We start from the raw sequence: 13,881 nt of genomic DNA, 5'->3' as shown, positions 1-13,881 counted from the left end.
GCGGGCGGGCCCGCTGGCACCCTGGCACCCTGCAGGCAGGCAGCGGGAGCAGGTGGGCCCGCCGTCACGGGGCCCGCGCCGTTCCAGGAGCAGAAGGCACTGGAGAAGCTGGAGTTCGAGCGGCGCCTGGACCTGGGGCAGCGCCAGTACATGCGGCTCCTGCAGGAGAGCCACAGCCAGAAGGACGAGATCCTGCAGACCGTCAAGGAGGTGTGCGGGGAGCCGAGGCCTAGGGAGGGAGCCCGCCACCCCCCCCCCCCCCCGCCGTGCCCCTCTCACCCCGCCCCTCCCCGCACAGGAGCAGTCGCGGCTGGAGCAGGGCCTGAGCGAGCACCAGCGCTACCTGGACGCGGAGCGGCAGCGGCTGCAGGAGCAGCTGAAGCAGGCGGAGCTGGACATCTCCGGCCGGGTCCAGGCGCTCCTGCAGGAGAACCAGAGGTCAGGCCCCCGGCCGCCCCGCGCCCGCCCAGGCCCTTGCTCCTCTCGGCTCTTCCTGGGGGGAGCAGCCGGTTGGAATCTCCTTCTGCCTTTGTGCTTTGGGTCCCGAGGAGCCGCCTGCGCCCACCCTGGCCGTTCCCCGCTGCGTGAGACCCACCAACGCCTGGACTGGGCCCTCGTGGAAAGACTCAAGAAACAGCCTTGGGGCTGGAGCGATAGCACAGCAGGGAGGGCGTTTGCCTTGCACATGGCCGACCCGGGTTCAAATCCCAGCATCCCATAGGGTCCCCTGAGCACTGCCAGGGGTGATTCCTGAGTGCATGAGCCAGGAGTGACCCCTGTGCATTGCTGGGTGTGACCCAAAAAGCAAAAAAAAAAAAAGAAACAGCCTTAGCACCCCCCGCCCCCTCCAGCCCAGGGCTCCCACTGTTCCCCCAGCCACGTGCTCCCAGCTGTAGCAGTGACAGTGCCACAGGGGCCCCCTGGGTGTGTGCTCGCTGCCGGGAGACCCGCCTGTCTGCTGGGCACTTTGACTGGGGGCCAGGCCGGCTCCACGCCCGCTCAGGCCACGCCCAGGAGTAAGAGCCAGTTCCTTATGGCTCACGGCTCAGTGCTGGGACTCCCTGACGGGGAGCTGCTGGGGGCCCGGCATGGCAGGCGGGGGGGGGGGGGCTTGCCTGGGGCCACCCCCATGGGCTCTCGCCTGGGCCCTGCTGTGTGCGGCTTGTGTGCCTGACATGGAAGCCTGTTTCCCGTTCACTCCCCCCACGCTCGGGCCGATCATTCCTGTTTCCCTGGCGAGACAAGACACAGGAGAGGTGGGAGCCGGCCCAAGAGCAGGGTAGCCCCACGCAGCGGGCTCAGAGGCACCCCTGCAGGGAAGGCGTCACCCCCACCCCGGGTGGGTTAGTTCTGCTGGGATCCGGCCTGCTGGCACCCAGCGCTTCAGCCTTTTCCTCGTTTCTGCACAGGCAGAAGAAGAGCTCTGAGATTCTGAAGTCGCTGGAGAATGAAAGGTGGGTCTGCGGGTCTCATGCTTCCTCCAGGGGTGCGTGGGACCGTGGCGGGAGAGGCTGGGCGAGGAGATTTTCCCAAGGCCACAGGGAGCTGGACCCCCTCCCAGAACGCTGAACTAGGAAGAACCACGGCGTCAGGTTCATTCCAACCGAACCCGATCCTGGGGAAAATTCAGCCCTTAAGACTGTTTGCAGCATCTAGCATTAAGGGGAGGGCTGGTGAGAGGGCTCCGAGGGCTGGGGAACCCCGAGTCCCATCTCCAAACACTCTTGGGACTGACCCCTGAGCACTGAGCTGTCCGTAACCCCAGGTCCCACCCCCCAGAACTCAGAATAAAGGAAACAGAAAATCGCAGCTCTGGAGAAAGAAGGATGTGGGTCGTGAGTCAGGTAGCAGGGCGAGATGGAGGGTCACGGGAGAGCGAGGCCTGAATAGGTCACACCCACCTCGGTCCCACGGGGCCTGGAGAGGGGGCACTCCGGGCTTGCCCTTGCCCCGCTCCCCGCGGGTGTCTCCCTGCGCTGAAACCGCCCTTTGGGAGAGAGGACAGGTATCGGGACAGATGCCCCCACCCTGCTGGTGCTCTGGGTCCCAGAACAGCAGCCTCCTGAGACCCTCCTGCCCCCAGGACCTCTTCCTAGGCCCCGGCGTCCTGGGCGGCTCCAGGCAAGGGTCACTGTGGTTGGTGGCAATACGGGCAACGCCCCGGCCGAGCTCCCGGGGTGCTGGGCTGGGCCCGGCCCCGAGTCCGGAGCGCCTGTTGCCCGGACGAGGCTGGGCACTCACCCTGGACATGCCTCTCCTGACGGTCTGGCCTTCTCGTCCTACTCACTCGTGGGGCCACACTGCCGGGGGGAGCCCAGGCACTTGTAGGCGGGGGCTGGCCACTCCGTGATGACGTCACAGTTGCCATCGCCTCCTGCAGGGCCGGCCACTGTGGAGACTACTCCAGTGACCCCGCAGACGCCCTCACTCGGACACGTGGCCGAGGGAGCGCTAGAAGGACATGTGGGTGGGGCTGCCCAGCTTGGCGTCTCGGCGTCCGGGCCGTCTGCGAGGGGCCCGTGTGCGTCTCCCGCGGTGACTTGCAGCTTCCTGACTCGGCCCCTCTGGGCCAGGGGAGGCCGCGCTGGCTTTCGTCATACCCAGGAGTCGAGGCTCTCGGCAGACGCTGAACGAGGACCTGCATCCTTCAGTTGCCTGCTTGCCCCGTGTGCCCGTTTGTCCCTGAGAGGCGCGTCTGTGTAAAAAGCTGACTGCAACGCTGAGGGCGCGTCGGGGAGTGCTTCCTGAGACGGCGGCGCCCACTGGCTGGACTTCCTTATTGGCAGGGCTTTTTGTTTGTTTGTTTATTTTTGCTGACTGAAGAAGGGGCTTTTTTTTTACTTTCTTTTTTTTTTTAATCTCTTTTTTTTTTTTTTGGTCACACCCAGGGATGCACAGGGGTCACTCCTGGCTCTGCATTCAGGAATTACCCCTGGCAGTGCTCAGGGGACCATATGGGATGCTGGGAATCGAACCCGGGTCGGCCGCATGCAAGGCTGTTTTTTTTCTAGAATAAGAATGGAGCAGCTGATGGCCATAACCCAGGAGGAGACGGAGAACCTGCGGCGACGGGAGATTGCCTGTGAGTGTGCGGGACACGGGGGGCAGGGCAGGGGCGGGAGAGCAGAGTTCGGCTGTTGAGGGGGGCGGGTGGGCAGCCCTCTCTGGCTGTCATGCCCACGCCTGGCAGTGCTCAGGGCTTACTCCTGGCTCTGCACTCAGGGCTCACTGCTGGCGGTGCTCGGGGCGTCACATGAGGTTCCGGAGATCGAACAAGGGTTGACCACATGCAAGGCGGACGCCCTCTGCCCTGTCCTTTGTCTGGCCATCGTGCTGGCACTGAGCGTGTCTCCCATGAGGGCAGGGAACGAGGACTGGTTTGGTTTGGTTTGGGGGCCACACCTGACTGTGATCAGAGGTTACTCCTGGCTTTGTGCTCAGAGGTTCCTCCTGGCAGGCTCAGGGCACCAAGTGAGATGCGGGGATCAAACCCAGGTCAGTTGCACACAAGGCAAATGCCCTCCCTGCGGTGCTGCCCCTCTGGCCCCTCTTCCTTTCCCTTGAATGGGGGCACACCCGTGGTCTCTGTGGGTCCCCATGATGCCGGGACTCAGAAGTGCCTCACATGTGCTAACGTGTTCCCGTCAGTTTCCTGTCCATAAAGTAGGGCTGTCAGTGGTCAGCTCCCTGAGAGGGTCCCCTGTGAGGGTCTGAGGAGGGCCTGGCTGGCACAGGAAACTTCATCAAGCATAACCCAGGGGAGCAATAGCACAGCGGGTACGGCAGTTGTCTTGCATGCGGCCGACCCGGGTTCGATTCCTCCGCCCCTCTTGGAGAGCCCGGCAAGCTACCGAGAGTATCCCGCCCACGTGGCAGAGCCTGGCAAGCTCCCCATGGCGTATTTGATATGCCAAAAACAGTCACAACAAATCTCACCATGGAGACATTACTGGTGCCCGCTCAGGTAAATCGATGAGCAACGAGATGACAGTGCTACAGTGATCACCCGGGGAGATTCTGTTATCGAGGGTTGTCCCCCCCACCCCGTGTCTCGGGGAGTTCATCTTCCTGTCCTTGCCTGGAGGCAGCCCTGGGCCCCCCACCACTGCCCACACTATTAGGGGAGGCCAGGGAGTAGCTCCTCGTCCTGCGTCAGCTGCTGGACGGTGCTTCCAGGGTGGCACGGGAGCAGGTGGCTGGTGCCCCTTCATCCTTGCGCCCCGGGCATCGGGCTCCTGTGCTTCAGTGCCCGGGCTGGCCCAGCCCGGTGAGCGCCCTGGAAACTGGGCCGGGTCCCTGGGATCCGTCGTTTGTGAAGGAGAAGCGTGTGTGTCCCCTGGGAGCGGGTCGGCCCGGTTGGCGGACAGGGTCTGTGGTCTGCGGTCTGCGGTCGCCGACTGTCGCTTCCGTCTGTTCAGACTTCCCGTGCTGAAACTGAGCAGAGTGGGGCCCAGCCCGCCCGCCCCCCTCCTGGGCCCTCCCCGCAACACGAGCGGGGCAGGGTTTGTTTCATCACGGCCATTCTCAACGGGGGGTTCTTCTCCATGAGTTTAGAAGCCAAGCAGGTGGCCAGTGGTCAGGCTGGCGAGGCCCCCCCGGGCAGGTGCAGATTGAAAGGCCCAGACTGAGGCGTGGCCCGCGTGGCCCTCCGTTCCCGTCTCAGACATTCCACGCCAGCACCGCCTGGCCTGTGACGTGGGAAGAGGTGCTGTTTTTACCATGAGTCTGGGAGCTGGCCGGGCGGTAGGACAGCGGGGAGGGCGTTTGCCTTGCATGAGGCTGACCGGGGTTTGATCACAGGCACCCCATAGGGTCCCCTGAGCACTGCTAGGAGTAATTGCTGAGCACCACAGTTGTGGTTCCCCTGAACCACCCTGACCCCCCGGAAAAAAAAGAATATATATATGTGGGGGGGTGCTAAGGGTGGAACCTTGCCATGTGCAAGGCAAGTGCCCTTGTACTATCTCTCCAGCTCCTCATTTTCCCTTGAATGGGGGCACACCCGTGGTGTCTGTGGGTCCCCATGATGCCGGGACTCAGAAGTGCCTCACATGTGCTAACGTGTTCCCGTCAGTTTCCTGTCCATAAAGTAGGGCCATCAGTGTTCAGCGCCCTTTATTTTATGTTTTATTTTTTCCTTTTTTGAGCCACTCTCAGCAGTGCTTAGGGTTAATCTTCACTCTGCACTCAAAAACTACCCCTGGTGATGCTTGGGGGTCCATATGGGATGCCAGGAATCAAACCCAGGTCAGCCCTGTCAAAGGCAAGCACCCTATCTGCCGTACTATCGCCCTAGCCCCTCATTTTATTTTTTTTTAATTTCTTTTTGTTTTTTATTTTTATAAAGTTGTTCACTATAGTTGATTATACTTAATACTCAGACACCATTCCCACCACCATTACACCTTCCACCACCATATTTCCATCCTGATCCCCAAACCCTGCCCCCAAAGCAGAACCAGAATAATTTATTTTGTATTGTTGTTATGAATAATCCACTAAAAATAAGATAAGAAAGGTTTCTTAGAAGACAGTGTGTGAAAATTGTTCTATTTCCCCCAGGAGCCAGTAAGCCCTTCTGTAAGAGATGAGTAACATGTTGTTTAAGGTTGAGCCTTGGGGCTGAAGCAATAGCACAGCGGGGAGGGCGTTTGCCTTGCACGCGGCTGACTCTGGTTCAAATCCCAGCATCCCATATGGTCCCCTGAGCACTGCCAGGGGTAATTCCTGAGTGCAGAGCCAGGAGTAACCCCTGTGCATGGCCGGGTGTGACCCAAAAAGATAAAAAAGAAAAAAATTAAAGTTGAGCCTTGTTCATGTTACTTTTTAAAGATTGCAAATAGGCATAAAGCAGTGATGACTGTAAATTAGGCTTTTGCAGATTCAAACCTAGTATCACCTCTGTGCAGCAGGACCCAAGACTCTGTTGTCTGTTGAGTGCTTATAGTCTGTCAGCCTTTCGAGCCTTAAGTGGCTTCTGTAACGTATGAAAGAGATTGTTTAGAGACTGAAGAGATGGTGCAGCAGGGAAGGCACTTGCCTTGCACATAACCCGCCCAGGTTCTATCACTGGCACCACAGAGGGTAGCCTGAGCGCCCTGCTGTCTGTGGCCCAGAGCCAAAAGGGAAAAGGAGCCAGAGTGACAGTGCAGGGGGAGGGCATTTGTTTTGCACGTGGCAGGCCCAAGCTCGATCCCTGGCACCCCATATGGTTCCCCAAGCACCACCAGGAGTGATCTCTGCGCTCAGAGCCCGCAGTAAGCCCTGAGCATCGCCGGATGTGGACCCCCGCCCCAAAAGCAAAAGAAAAGCAAATACGAGGTTGCTCAAAGGGTGGCTGTTCAGCGGGCGAGAGGCCGGGAGAACGCTGCCGGCTCCGTGTCCCCTCTCTCCGCAGCCGCCATGCAGCAGATGCTGGCCGAGAGCTGCAGGAACCAGCTCCTGCAGGTGGCCTACGAGTCCCAGAGGCAGAGCCTGGTGCAGCAGACCTGTTCCAGGTAAGGTAAGGAAGAGGTTTCCGAGCCAGGGCAGGGGTGGGGGCTGGCAGGGAGCCCCAGCCTGGTCCCGCACAGACGCCGCCGTGCCAGCAGGGGCAGCTGTGCTGGCCTGGCAGACTTCTCCGGGGGCCTCAGAGTCTGGTCCCCAAGGACCGTGATCGGTGGCGGGACTAATACCCTGCGGTGTGCTCCAGCTGTATGATGCCAACACGCGCTCTCTGTGATGCCACACACACGCAAGGACTCTGTGACTCCAACACGGGCTCTGTGATGCCAACACGGGCTCTGTGATGCCACACACAGGCTCTGTGATGCCACACACACACACACACACACACACACACACATGGGCTCTGTGATGCCAACACGGGCTCTGTGATGCCACACACAGGTTCTGTGATGCCAACACGGGCTCTTTGATGCCACATACACACACGGGCTCAGTGATTCCAACACGCAGTCTGTGATGCCACACACGCACATGGGCTCAGTGATTCCAACACACACTCTGTGATGCCAACACGGGCTCTGTGATAGCACACTCGAGCTCTGATTCCACATGGGCTGTTTGATTCCAGCTGGTAGTGGGTAAACTGCAGAGACAGCTCAGGGGTCACTGTCCCTCTGATGGCCTCTGTAGGCCATGCTTCTGTGGCTTTGTCTGTGCAAGGAATCACATAGGACAGGTCAAGCCCCCCCCCCCCCCCGTGCCAAGTTCCACAGCCCCTGGGCACAGGCAGGGGTGCGGGGCGCAGGGCACAGTGCGGGGAGGCCAGGAGCACGGGTGCAGAGGGCTGGCGGCAGCAGCACTATGGGGTCCCGGTGCCAGGGGGACAGGGGGGCCCGACGTGGAGGGTCCCTCCCTGCTCCTGAGACAGAGGCCCTGTGGCACCCTTCCAGGGCCCTGGGACTCAGACACACGTCTGCCCTGGGACGGGCGCCCCGAGTCTTGCTGAATGTCAGGGAGCAGTTCCTCTTGGTCCGCTGGCGGTGCCTGGCCGGCCCTAGAGACCGTCCAGGGAGTGTCCAGCGGGGAATGACCCTGTGTCTCTGGTAGCATGGCCGAAATGGACGAGCGGTTCCAGCAGCTTCTGTCGTGGCAGCAGATGGACCAGAACAAAGCGATCAGCCAGATCCTGCAAGAGGTGAGCCAGGCCAGGTGCCGGGGGGCCTGCAGGGCCCGGGGTGCTCGGTGAATATGGGGGTGTCTACATCCTGAGGGTAGGAGAGGCCCGGTGTGGGGGGGATCTGGAGATGTGCCCCTTCCCCAGTGGGCTCCCCCTTCCTTGTGGGGGGCCCATCATGAGGCCTTGCTGGGCACGGGCGGTGGTGACTGTACCACCTCGTGAACCCACGGGGACCTTCACTGTCGCTGCCGCTCACCCTCCCTCCCAGCAGGGCGGCTGCTGCGGTTTGGGAGTGGGGAAAGAACCTGGCTCCCTCACCTCGTCCCCCCAGTTCCGTCTCGGTTCTCCCTGAGGTCCCTGTTCCTGCCTTGTCCCTCCTCCCTCCCACCTCCTCCCCCTCTGCCCTGCTCCCTCTCTGCCTCTTCCCTTCCTCTCCATCCCCCTTTCTCCAGCACAGGGCCACACGTCGTGTTTGCGTGGCCGCGTGAGGAGGACACTGTTTCTTTTTTTTTTGTTTTTTTTGTTGTTGTTGTTGTTTTTGGGTCACACCCAGCGATGCACAGGGGTTACTCCTGGCTCTGCACTCAGGAATTACCCCTGGCGGTGCTCAGGGGACCATATGGGATGCTGGGAATCGAACCCAGGTCGGCCGCGTGCAAGGCAAATGCCCTACCCACTGTGCTATCGCTCCAGCCCCAGGACACTGTTTCTTATACACTGTCCAGCCTGTGTTTGAGGCCCATCTCGGAGCTGGGTGGCCTCTGGCTCCTGGGTGCCCTGGTCCAGTCTGGAGGCCGGGCAGGAAGAGCTGGGGCCTCTGCACGCAGATACACAGGCATGCAGGCGGGCACACACACGCCCTCAGCCACACACATGCACAGAGACGTGCACACGGGCACACACAGAGACAGTCACACATGCACACATGCACAAACACACACAGGCATGCACGCACAGACATATACACACAGACACGTGCACACACACAGGCATGCATGCACACAGGCATACACACATGCACAGGCATGCACACAGGCATACACACATGCACGGGCATGCACACAGGCATGCACATGCACAAGCATGTGCATACAGGCAGGCAAGCACATAGGCATGCACAGACATGCAGGCAGGCGCACACAGAGGCATGCAGGCAGGCACACACACACACACACACACACACACACAGAGGCGAGCACACGGGCACTCGGCCCGGCCCTTCCCCGGCTGAGGCTGAGGCGTGTGTTGCAGAGTGCCATGCAGCGGGCCGCCTTTGAGGCCCTGCAGGTGAAGAAGGACCTTGCGCACCGGCAGATCCGGCACCAGGTGAGTGAGCGCAGGCCCGGAGGAGAGGCGGGAGCGCGGCCCACAGGCCCGGCCAGGGTGCTCCGAGGGTCCTGTTCGAGGGGCGGCCCACGCCCTGTGCCCGCAGGACGCCGCCCGCGAGGGGAGCTCAGGAGAGGCTGCGGCCAGCTCAGCCCCTCCGCTGCCCCGCACCCTCGTCGCCCCTCGGGGGCTGGGGTCCCTGGGGTGGGGGCTGCGCCTGCGGGGTGCTCAGCCGTCAGGCTCTGGGGACGCTCGGCACATCCTTCTCAGCACACTTGGAACTTCACATTTTCTGCATGTTTTCTCTTCCTTTTTATTCTTTTATTTTCTTTCCTATTTTCGGCCAAATCCAACGTACCTTTTATTTCCTCCTTTACTTTGATCCCACATGGCTGGACATGAAGCTCATTCCTCTGGCCAGGGCGGGGCTGGGGGGGGAGTCCTAGGAACGTAGGGGCGAGGCCAGAGGCCCAGGGCACTGGGGAGAGAACTCATGGCTACTGCCGGATTGGCCCCCCGGGACCCGTGAGGGTGGGCGCTAACGCACCTGACGGTCTTGATCCACGGCCCCCGGGCCCTGACAGACCCTCCAGGGAAGGCTGCCTCGCTGTCTGCCTGACCTCAGCACGCCTCCCCCTAACAGAACCTCCGTTTTCTTGTCTGGAAAACGGAGCGAAAGCACCTCCTGAGGAGAGAGCCCGGTCAGGAGGCAGAGCGCAGGGGGCCCAGTCCAGGCCTGGCCGCTCTGCCTGCCCCCTGCCCTCCCCTCAGACGGGTGCCCGAGGCTCCAGGCCCAGCCTCGTCCCCCCGAGAGGACAGAGCCGCACGGCTGGAGCCACGGCCGACGTGAACGAAAACCCGTCTCGTCTTCTGTTTAGATTAAGTTAATAGAGACTGAGTTACTGCAGCTGACACAGCTGGAGTTAAAGAGGAAATCCCTGGACACAGAGGCACTGCAGGTATGTGGGGCTCCCCGGCCTGCCCCCGACCCACGGCCCCACGGCCCCGCCCGTGTCCCAGGGCCAGCAGACAGGGCCAGGAGCGCAGGGTGGCCAGGGCCAAGGTCAGGGCCAAGGTCAGGGGCCCGGCTGTGCAGCCCGCTGCTGGGAGAGGGTCAGAGGAAGGACGGTTCATGCCAGGGCCCGGGGCCGCGTCTCCATCCGTGCCTTTGCTTTGTGTCGGAGCGGGGTCACCGCCGTGTCCTGTCTTGTGAAGCTTCTGCGGCGCCAGCAGCCGGCCGCCATCCTCTGGGGACAGGGGGACACGGCTCTCCTGGAGCCCCAAGGATGCTGGAGGAAGGCCCCCCACAGAGCTGTGCCTGGTGGGGGTGCTGGCCCCAGTGCTGGGCGGTTTCGGTTTCGCAGGCTCGGGCCGGGGCAGCTCTGGGCCCAGGAGTGGCCCCGGGTTGGGAAGGCTCTCGGAGAAGGGGGCGCCCTCCCCTCCGAGCTGGTGGAGAGGGAGAGGAGGGAGCCCCGGACCCTGCACATGCCGCCCTCGCGCTGCACCTCGTGTGGCCTCCCGCCCTCCCCCACCCCGCATTTGCTTCCTCCGCAGATCCGGGGCGTGAGACCCGGGTCAGATCCTCCGTCACCTCCTTTTATTTGCTGTTTCCATTCCACCGCCTTCATCAGGGAAGGGAGGTGCAGGCTCAGGAGAGGGAGGGGGTGCGGCGAGCGCCCGGGCAGAAGGCGGGTCCCCAACTCAGCCGCCGCCGCAGGGAGCCAGGCCCAGAGCGCTGCCTGCCCCTGCCCGGGCGCAGCACTCGCGTGCTCTCGTGTTGCAGGAGATGGTCTCGGAGCAGCGCTGGGCCCTCAGCAACCTGCTGCAGCAGCTGCTCAAGGAGAAGCAGCAGCGCGAGGAGGAGCTGCGGGCCATCCTGGTGCGTGCGTGCGTGTGGGCCGTCCTGGTGTGTGCGTGCATGCGTGTGGGCCATCCTGGTGTGTGCGTGTGGGCCATCCTGGTGTGTGCGTGTGGGCCATCCTGGTGTGTGCATGCATGTGTGTGGGCCACCCTGGTGTGTGCGTGTGTGCTATCCTGGTGCGTGCGGGTAGGTGTGTGGGCGGGCTGGCCAGGCCAGCATCCTCCCAATACCGCAGACCCTCCCCTGGCCCTGCCGCTCTCAAGGTGTGGGAAAGCAGGGAAGGCTGAGGAGGCTGTTCCCGCAGGAGCCCTAGTGCTGCGCATGCCCCCACCCTTCTTTCATCCCCAAAGCTGGCGCAGAGCCAGAGGGCAGCCGGGCACCCAGTGCAGCCCTGCCATCCCCCGCCACCACACACACACACACACACACACACACACACACACACACGCCCCGTCCCCCTGCACGCACCCCAGCACGGAAGGCAGCCCCTGCCCTTGTGTCTCGGTTGACGCGGGGATGGCCTCATGGATTTTCTCACGCGCCCTCCGGCGCTGTCAGAAACGGGTGCTGTTAGGCCTCCCGGGACAAGCCTGAGCTGTGTGGGAGAAGGGCCCTCCCAGAGGACACGGCACAGGGGCCACTCGGGGCCCACGGCTGCCGGGGTGGGAGACGGCCCCAGAACTCGGGGTACAGGGAGGGGGGTGGTCCTTCCTCCCTCCCCGATTCTGGCGTTGAGGCCTGGGGGCTGCGGTGGGTGGGAGGCCGTGCAGGCCTGCGGTACGCCCAGGCAGCTGGTCTCGGCTGAGCGACCCTCGATCCCCACAGGTGGAGCTCGAAGCCAAGAGCGAGACCAAGCAGGAGAACTACTGGCTGATCCAGTACCAGCGGCTCCTGGACCACAAGCCCCTGTCCCTGCGGCTGCAGGTGAGGCCGGGCGGTGCCGCGGCCCCAGCCGTGCCCTTCTCCGCGCCCTCTCTGGGCAGCGGTCCCCAGTGTATGTGGCCTGGCGCCCGCCCCTTCCCAGTAAACAAGTCATTCTGTGCACCCTGGAATTTGACCTTAGTGGGCACGGAAAGCGCCCGCAGTGGCCTCTGCTGCTGGCTGGCTCCAGAGCCCCGGGGGCGTGGCGGCACCCACTCGGGAAACTGCCCAGGCAGTGGGGACGGGGCCTCGCGCTCAGAGCCTGGTGGCACCGCAAGTGTCACATCTCAGAGCAGGAAAGAGGTAGTTTCCCCTCCGCCCTGTATATTCAGTGTCCGGGTCGCACTCGGCAGTGCTCAGGAGTCACTCCTGGGACGCTTGAGGGACTGTATGTGGTGCCAGGGATCAGACGGGTCGACCACATGCGAGGCCAGCCCCCTATCCACTACCTTCCCACCCCCCTTCACTGTGGGGGTTCTTCTTGCGGGGGAGCACACCCGGCGATGCTCAGGGGTTACTCCTGACTCTGCACTTATTCCTGGCGGTGCTCAGGGACCATCTGGGGTGCTGGGGATCAAACCGGTTTGGTCAAGTTCAAGGCAAACGCCCTCCCCGCTTGCCTGTTGCTCCAGCCCTGCCCCTCCCACCCCACACTACTTTTAAGTAAAGATGGAGGGGCGGGGAGGGTGGGAGGCACTCTGCGTGCTGGGGCCCAGTTCCGTCCCCGGCACCGCATGTTTCCCTAAACGCTGCCGAGACCGTCCCCAGCGAAAAGTTGAGTCGTTGCACAGTCCGCACTGGCCCCGGGCCCCGGGAGGGCCGCTCCCGCCTCTCGGGCATCTGGACAGTCTCCTGGGGCCCCGAGCCCTGCCGGCGTCAGAGCCGGAGGAGAGTGGCCCGGGCTGCTCTCCCTGCATCTGCCTGGAGAGGCCCCGCAAATACGGCCTGTTCGGGTCATCCCCGGCAGTGCTCAGGGGTCACTCCCCGTGGCGGTGCTCGGGAGGGCATAGGGCCGGGCCCTCCTGCCTGCAGAGTGCTCGGGGCCCCCATGCAGTGTCCAGCCACCCGCTGCCCCCACCCGCCCTGCAGTGACGGCTCTCGCCCGCAGGAGGAAGGCCTGGAGGGCCCGCTGGTGGCCCTGCTCCGGGAGCTGTCGGCCGAGCACTACCTGCCCGTCTTCGCCCACCACCGCCTGTCGCTGGAGCTGCTGGGCCGGATGAGCCCCGGAGACCTGGCCAAGGTGCGGCGGCTCTGTGGCCTGCGGTACCCCTGAGCCCCCTTACTCCTGCCACTCCGCCAACACCAGCCCCTGGCACATGGCCCAGATGCCCTCCCGGCTTCCCCCCCCGCCGGTCACCTCCCCGGCCCCCTCCCAGGCACACACTGAATGCTGTCGGGCTAGAGCATCCAGGAGGGGGTCCTGCTGCCCCGGACAGCCCCTCCCCCCCGACTGACCTGCACGTGGCAGCTGCGCCTGGGCCAGTGCCAGCCCGAGAAGCCCTGGCTAACGTGCGGCCGGTGCCCCACAGCCTCCCCTCTGGGCCCGAGTCCCTGTCCTCACTCGTGGCTGGGCCCGCGTGTGGCCCAGGTCACAGCCGCTGTCCCTCCGGCTCAGGTGGGCGTCTCGGAGACCGGCCTCCAGCACGAGATCCTGCGGCGAGCCCGGGAGCTGCTGGAGGCGGCCAGGGCCCAGCCAGGTAGGACCCGAGCGTGGCCAGAGGCCCTTCCCAGCCCGGCCCTCAGCGACTCGAGCGGGACAGACGGATGAGGAGGGGGCCAGGTGTCCGTGCAGCCCGCAGCGGCCTCCCAGCTCCCTGCCCCCACCTTCCCGGAGCACTGCAGCCCGGGCCAGGCACGTGGGCGGGAGGTAGAGGCAGCTCACAGGGCACCTGGCTCCCTGGGAGCACAGGAGATCAGAGGGGCTGTGGCTGCTGTGAGGGTCCCTGTGTCCCTGCGGGGCGGCTGGCGTGGCACAGCAGCGTCTCTCCTGTTGGAACAGCCTTGACCGGGGCTGCGGCTTTGTGCCACACCAGGGGGGATTCCTGGGCACAGGGCCGGGCGGGAGCCCGAGCACCGCCAGGGGTGGCCCAGACAAAGGAAGCAGAGGAACTCTGCTAGTGACTCAAGCCCGCGGGCACGGGGAAAACCT

At 63.5% G+C, this 13,881-nt stretch overlaps 1 protein-coding gene across 3 annotated transcripts in view; it reads left to right on the top strand.

Moving 5' to 3' along the window:
• LRSAM1 (leucine rich repeat and sterile alpha motif containing 1) overlaps positions 1-13,881 on the top strand; it is a 35,059-nt gene that overhangs the window by 18,179 nt on the left and 2,999 nt on the right. For 2 of the 3 annotated variants that reach the window (XM_004613496.2, XM_055141456.1), the window contains exons 12-23: positions 88-210; positions 299-438; positions 1,410-1,454; positions 3,012-3,082; positions 6,398-6,497; positions 7,555-7,642; positions 8,876-8,950; positions 9,829-9,909; positions 10,734-10,829; positions 11,637-11,735; positions 12,841-12,972; positions 13,348-13,429. In XM_004613496.2, coding sequence (XP_004613553.2) covers positions 88-210; positions 299-438; positions 1,410-1,454; positions 3,012-3,082; positions 6,398-6,497; positions 7,555-7,642; positions 8,876-8,950; positions 9,829-9,909; positions 10,734-10,829; positions 11,637-11,735; positions 12,841-12,972; positions 13,348-13,429 — 1,132 coding nt within the window. The remainder of the gene's footprint in view (positions 1-87; positions 211-298; positions 439-1,409; positions 1,455-3,011; positions 3,083-6,397; positions 6,498-7,554; positions 7,643-8,875; positions 8,951-9,828; positions 9,910-10,733; positions 10,830-11,636; positions 11,736-12,840; positions 12,973-13,347; positions 13,430-13,881) is intronic. The other variant, XM_055141527.1, reaches the window with a different exon arrangement.

This window comes from Sorex araneus, chromosome 1 (assembly GCF_027595985.1).
Source record: "Sorex araneus isolate mSorAra2 chromosome 1, mSorAra2.pri, whole genome shotgun sequence".
In the NCBI taxonomy this organism is placed as follows: Eukaryota; Metazoa; Chordata; class Mammalia; order Eulipotyphla; family Soricidae; genus Sorex; species Sorex araneus.
The sequence above is the reverse complement of the archived record's forward strand: the minus strand, read 5'-3'. Positions and strand labels throughout refer to the sequence as shown.